The sequence below is a fragment of the Leptodactylus fuscus genome, chromosome 5, assembly GCF_031893055.1.
Source record: "Leptodactylus fuscus isolate aLepFus1 chromosome 5, aLepFus1.hap2, whole genome shotgun sequence".
Classification (NCBI taxonomy): domain Eukaryota; kingdom Metazoa; phylum Chordata; class Amphibia; order Anura; family Leptodactylidae; genus Leptodactylus; species Leptodactylus fuscus.
In genome coordinates this window covers 1,065,242-1,070,885 of record NC_134269.1, presented here as the reverse complement: position 1 = coordinate 1,070,885, position 5,644 = coordinate 1,065,242, and the positions used below count along the sequence as shown (strand labels likewise).

The 5,644-nt window shown below is 43.8% G+C and overlaps 1 protein-coding gene across 1 annotated transcript; it reads right to left on the bottom strand.

The window, feature by feature from the left end:
* Positions 1-411: 411 nt before the first annotated feature.
* LOC142204227 (alpha-N-acetylneuraminide alpha-2,8-sialyltransferase-like) lies at positions 412-5,297 on the bottom strand. Its single transcript, XM_075275537.1, has 5 exons — positions 5,194-5,297; positions 4,407-4,548; positions 3,893-4,002; positions 2,024-2,110; positions 412-924 (listed from the first exon to the last, which is right to left on the bottom strand). The coding sequence occupies exons 1-5, from the start codon at positions 5,295-5,297 to the stop codon at positions 465-467; spliced, it is 903 nt and encodes a 300-aa protein (XP_075131638.1). The 3' UTR covers positions 412-464.
* Between the last annotated feature and the right edge of the window lie 347 nt (positions 5,298-5,644).

The following is a 5,644-nucleotide window of genomic DNA, read 5'->3' as shown; positions in this document are numbered from 1 at the left end:
GGATTGTCTCTCTGGAGGATCCAACATGGACAGTCTAGTCATGGGCAGATTGAACTGAATAACAGGATGTAGAACATTAGACAAATCAGTTTGAGCTCAAAATACATCTATAGTAACGTTTCGTCTCCTCTTGGCCAACCAGATTCACTGTTGATCCCCATTGTCCAGAGTTTGGCTTGGATTGGATTTGTTGGAGAGAACCATCAATGTGGATTGCTAATTTGTGAGGGCATCCCCTCCACCATATTGTATCACCAGTATTGTCCTTACCCTCACACATCTAACTGAGGTTCTTCTCTCCTTGGACAACAGTTTTCCATCCACTGAAGCTCAGTTTTCTATTATTTGGTGTTCTTATTGTCTTATTTGTCTTCTTAGATAAAAATAAATCCACAGTCTCATAAAAGTTCTTGTTTTTTACCCTCACCTTTGACCTACTGTATAGAGCATGTAGTCAGCCAACCTTAGCACTGTCCTAGTTTGAGCTCCAGAGCTCCTTCACTGTGCATCCGTAGATATTGATAAAACTCATCAGGCATGGCGTGAAAACCAGGCTTAGGAATCCTATCATCATAGTAGTGGTGGAGGATCGGGGTTCCTTCAAGATTTCTGGAAAATGGCCAGAATCCGTAGAGTGTCACCTTCTCGCAAACCTCGAAGGCTGCACTAGCCAGCATGAGACCTGAGGACATACGCTTGAACTTCAGCCCAATTTTTTTCCAGTAGGCATCAAGGTTTAGGAGATATTGTGGGTTGAAGAAGACCACCCTGTTCTTCAGACCAAAGTCTTCCAAGGTGTAGAGTGTGCGGAGAGAGATATCTGTATTTTGACCGTATGAGAAGGCCGGCAGAAGAACCATGGCGGAGCCGTAAGCCTTTACCATGTCGGAGAATGGTTTCCTGTATTCCATAAGGCTGTTATACCTATAGAAGGAAAGATTACATGAACATTATACATCACGAGTGATCTCATCTACAGGATTACATGACCATTATACATCACAAGTGATCACATCTATAGGACATGGTTATGGTAAGAGTCTAAGTAAATGGAAGTCAAAATGATAAAGGTTAAGTCTATCAGCAATCGCCCTCTTTGGACCTTCCATCCACCACCTGCAGAATGATGAAGAGAAATTTACTTATTGAGTGTTTGGAAAACATCCAAACGTATGAAGCATCATGGACTTCGATGGTGCGTCCAATGCTTATTCTAGAAGACTATCTAGCTCAGATTATAACATAAAATTCCATGAATAATGGCAACCTCAGATCCTCGGGCTCAAGACCTCATCTCCATAAAACAGTTCACTGTACAATATTGTATAGTGTATCGGTAGGGTTGAGCCGATCTTGAGATTTCAGGATCGATTTTAAAATCCGATTTCTGATCATTTTCCAGCTGATCGTGACCGTGAAATTTGCTCGATCGCCGACCGGGATCAGATCTTTCCCGATCCCGATTGCTCAACCCTATATATTGGTAATTTTTGGTCCCCTTATGATCCTTTCTTCCACTATAGTTAACCCTCTGGTTAAGACTGACCTCAAAAGTAGTCTTTGTATACCTGTCAACAAACCCTCTAAGTGCAGTAATGTGACTAGCAAAGACTGGGCTCCCCAGAAAACTGTTAACTCCCCCTCCCCAATGCATAGCACCCTTTTTCCTAGTCCCCACATAGTATAACACCCCATTAAGACACAATATAATTACCCAAAGTGGCCTGAAGACAGTATCATGTCCCACAGTTGCCCCTCCAGACAGTATTATGCCCCACTGTGGGCCCTGTATACACACTGTTATGCCCCACTGTTGACCCTACACAAACACTATTATGCCCATAGTGGCTCCTACACAGAGTTTTATGCCCCCTAGGAGACCACCCATGAGCAATTATTATACTCCAGAGTCTTTTATGCCCCTGTAGAGCCGGAGATACTTTCTTTGACATCTTCATGGTCTTTGTCCACATCTGATCTTTATGAAATATCATTTAACCATTTACAGCCATGAAGAACTTACTTTTCACGTAAGATACTTGGGTTGGCGGTGACAAGATGGGTCTTAGTCCCGACATCCTCAGTCCAATTCAGTGGAGGAAGATTCAGCCTAAAAAATAAAAGTGTAGATGATTAATACTACATAACTTCTACGGAACTGGATAGATGGCGGCCGATGGTCCTCAGATCTAGTGTACCTTTAATAAAATGATAGTACTCCTCACGTTCACTCTTACGAGATGCAGACATTTTGCATTGCTGTGTTTTAGGTTTTTACTCCATGCAATCCAAAAGCCCCCCATATTGTGACACCTGCAACTCTTATATCTCAGTGTACGGAGCGGTGTAAGGAGATGGAGTCCATGATCTGCAGGCAGTTAGATGGTCCATGGGCCTGCAGGCAGACGGGTAGGGTCTAGGTCTTCTCATACTCAGATGGAAAGGCTTCACCAATATATTTACCAAAGTCTAATTTGCAGTGGCAACAAGTGAGCGAGAAGACCATTCTATTCCTTCCTCCCTTCTTTGTAGCCAAGCCTCATTAATGCCACACCTAGTACGTGGTGGTCATCATCACATCATCATTGATTATTATCATCTCCATCTTCTCCTCCTCCACCCAATCTGCCCCCAATTATCCAGCTGGTCTGCAAATTTAACTCACACCTGACTGAGCTGCTGGTGGTGCAGCCACTGCCGTGCCACTTAATGGAGTCCACTGCGTATCATCTGTGGACAGTGTACAGTCTCTGTGGAGAAGACCTTTCTCTAAGAAAGTTGGCCATGTGGGCCGCTCCTTGTAAATGTCCATGTGGAGTAAGGTGCAGCCACCCTCAATAAGCGTTGCATAAATTATGGGCAGGGGCAATACATTAGCTGTCATGGCCCACTGGGCCGATTTCAAATGTTCGCCTTGGGGCCCCGCCATTCCTAGTAATGCCACTGGCTGAAGGCGTCATCCTTCCCCCCTTCTCCTCCATAGGATAATATTAAGACGCACTATATGGGTTTAGAGGATGAGCGAAGCGGTTCAGAATGGTCCCGTTTTAGCCTTAATTTTCCAAAAGTTTTGGGTTTGTCCCAAACCAAAAATTTCTGGGGTTCGCCAGACACAAACCAACAGGTCTCTGCTATGCAATATGGTGGAGATTCAATGGATCCAGAGCCACCATCTTTAAAGAATCCACTGTGTCTTGACATTTCCCTTCACAATTTGTTGGTATAATTCAGGATTCATTGTTCCATTGGTAACGGTGAGCCGTTCTGGCCCAAACCCAGCAGAACAGGCCCAAACCATGGCACCACCAGCCCCAGGTCTCACAGATGGGATGGGCTTTTATATTGAATCTAGGGTTTTCCTTTATCCCAACATAACACTTCTCAGTTAACCAAAAATCTCTATTTTTGTCTCATCGGCCCACAAAACCTGGTTCCAGTCGCCATCTGGCTTGTCCAGGGGATCTTTAGCATCCTGTAGATGGGCAGTCACGTTATTGGAGAGCAGAGGCTTTGTAGTGATCAGGAGGATGGGACCACTGCTCAGGAAGCGTAGGATGGATGTATAGAACTTATCGCTTCTCCGAACTATCACAAAGCTTTCTCCACCCCTACCCTACTGAAGAATGTCTTTGGAATGATAATCTAATCTCCCTGGATATGGGACTATGGACATTATAAACTCCTTCCTAAAACATAACACATTACAAGACCAAAAACAAATCTTGCCCATGTGACAATTTCAGAAGGAGTTTGGTCATCTTCAGTCATGGCCTTGCCTGCTCGACCAACATAAAGAGGAAGAAAGAAACTATGGACCAGCCTTAGAGACTGAGCCACCAGTGGAGGGCCGGAGACTCTTCAGATCGATGGTTTTGGACTATTCCATTCTTACCTGAACACAAAGTCTGCCTTGTCAATGTCGGCACCACACGAGCTGTTCCTCAAGATGCCGCCATTACCGACCACCGCACAATGTCTGATGGGCTTAGCGAAGGGAGACGTCTGTAATAAGAGGCAGAGAATGTGTAATATATTATAATGGACCAATAATCATGTGGCTTAGGAGAGTGTGGGCGGGGACTGGGAGGGGAGACGTGAGTCATGTCCGGTTTCCCAATACATTGTACAGAATGAGAATAGTAAAATGTGTCCCAGAAAAAAACAGCCAAGAATACAAAAACCAAGAAAACCATAAGTTTTGGAAATTGAGAAGTAAAAAAGCAAAAACTTATCTGTGCAGGAATGAATAGATGAAAGTATGTACTGTGTATATAAGTAGAGGGATTTGTCTACAGATATGTAGTATGTATGTATATGTCCTCACCTGTATGTACAGATATGTAGTATGTATGTATATGTCCTCACCTGTATGTACAGATATGTAGTATGTATGTATAGGTCATTACCTTTGGAAAAAGTGCGCGGAGACTCTCTGTGACATTTCTAGTTGCTTTCCCCACATCGTACTTAATGACTTGTCCGATCGGACTGTTCTCCTGAGTCATTAAGAAGGTATGAGACGCATTACAGCACTGTATGAACTGTGACCTGTGAGGGGAATACAAGGAATGATATAGATGAGCAGCAGGCAGGAGGGGACACTAAATATGACACAATACATAGTAATACTCAATACAAAATACAGTGTTGTTTGGGCTCTCTCAGAAATACTCTGGGAGTCCTGGTGGTGGAGGATGAGGATAATCCATGATTTGGTACAATGTATATTCTCTATATGAAGACTGTGCCGCCACCTCCCAAATACTGACATAGACAAGGCATACCCTATTCTCAATAGTCAGATAAAGTCCGCGTCTGCTCCACCGGATTGGCACATAGGGACCGTAGTGCCAGTACTCAAAAAGGGGTCAGAAACTGACTCAGGAAACTATAGCCTGTGTAAGTGGTAGGGTAAGTTCACACGGAGTAAAATGGAGTGTATTTTGGAGTGTAATTTTAAACGTGTAAAAAATTTACGCGCATATTTTGGAGCATTTTTTTACATGTGGCGTTTACGGAGCGTTTTTTGGAGCGTTTACGGAAGTGTGTTTTTCTACACGCGTACACGCTCCGAAAAATGCTCCGTAAACGCCACGTGTAAAAAAAAATGCTCCAAAATACGCGTGTAAATTTTTTTTACACGTGTAAAATTACACTCCAAAATACACTCAATTTTACTCCGTGTGAACTTACCCTAAGGTCTCTCGTGGCAAAATATTGGAAGGATATTCAAGAGATGATTTCCTGGACGATCTCAACAGTATGGGATTAGGAGGAATCAGTCCTGTCAGAATCATCTCATAAGCTTTAATGCAGAGGGGAAAGTCCTAGACTGGGCCGAGGAGAGGCGGTACATGTATCTGGACTATTCAATTGTAACACTGACAATGAGAATGGTTACGGGTGCTGCAGCAATATCTCAGATTCATGAAAGGGATAGAAGTGTAGTGATAACGAATACAGGGAGCAGTGCCGGGCATGTAAAGAGTACAGGGAGCAGTGCCGGGCATGTAAAGAATACTGGGAGCTGTGCCGGGCATGTAAAGAATACAGGGAGCAGTGCCGGGCATGTAAAGAATATAGGGAGCAGTGCCGGGCATGTAAAGAATACAGGGAGCAGTGCCGGGCATGTAAAGAATACAGG

Excerpts from the sequence above, each read along its gene's own strand:
- LOC142204227 (XM_075275537.1), bottom strand. The coding sequence starts at position 5,297 with ATGATTCTGACAGGACTGATTCCTCCTAATCCCATACTGTTGAGATCG. Across the intron at positions 2,111-3,892 it reads AAGGCAGACTTTGTGTTCAG|GCTGAATCTTCCTCCACTGA; the intron begins GTAAGAATGGAA and ends TTTATTTTTTAG. Across the intron at positions 925-2,023 it reads CCAAGTATCTTACGTGAAAA|GTATAACAGCCTTATGGAAT; the intron begins GTAAGTTCTTCA and ends TTCCTTCTATAG.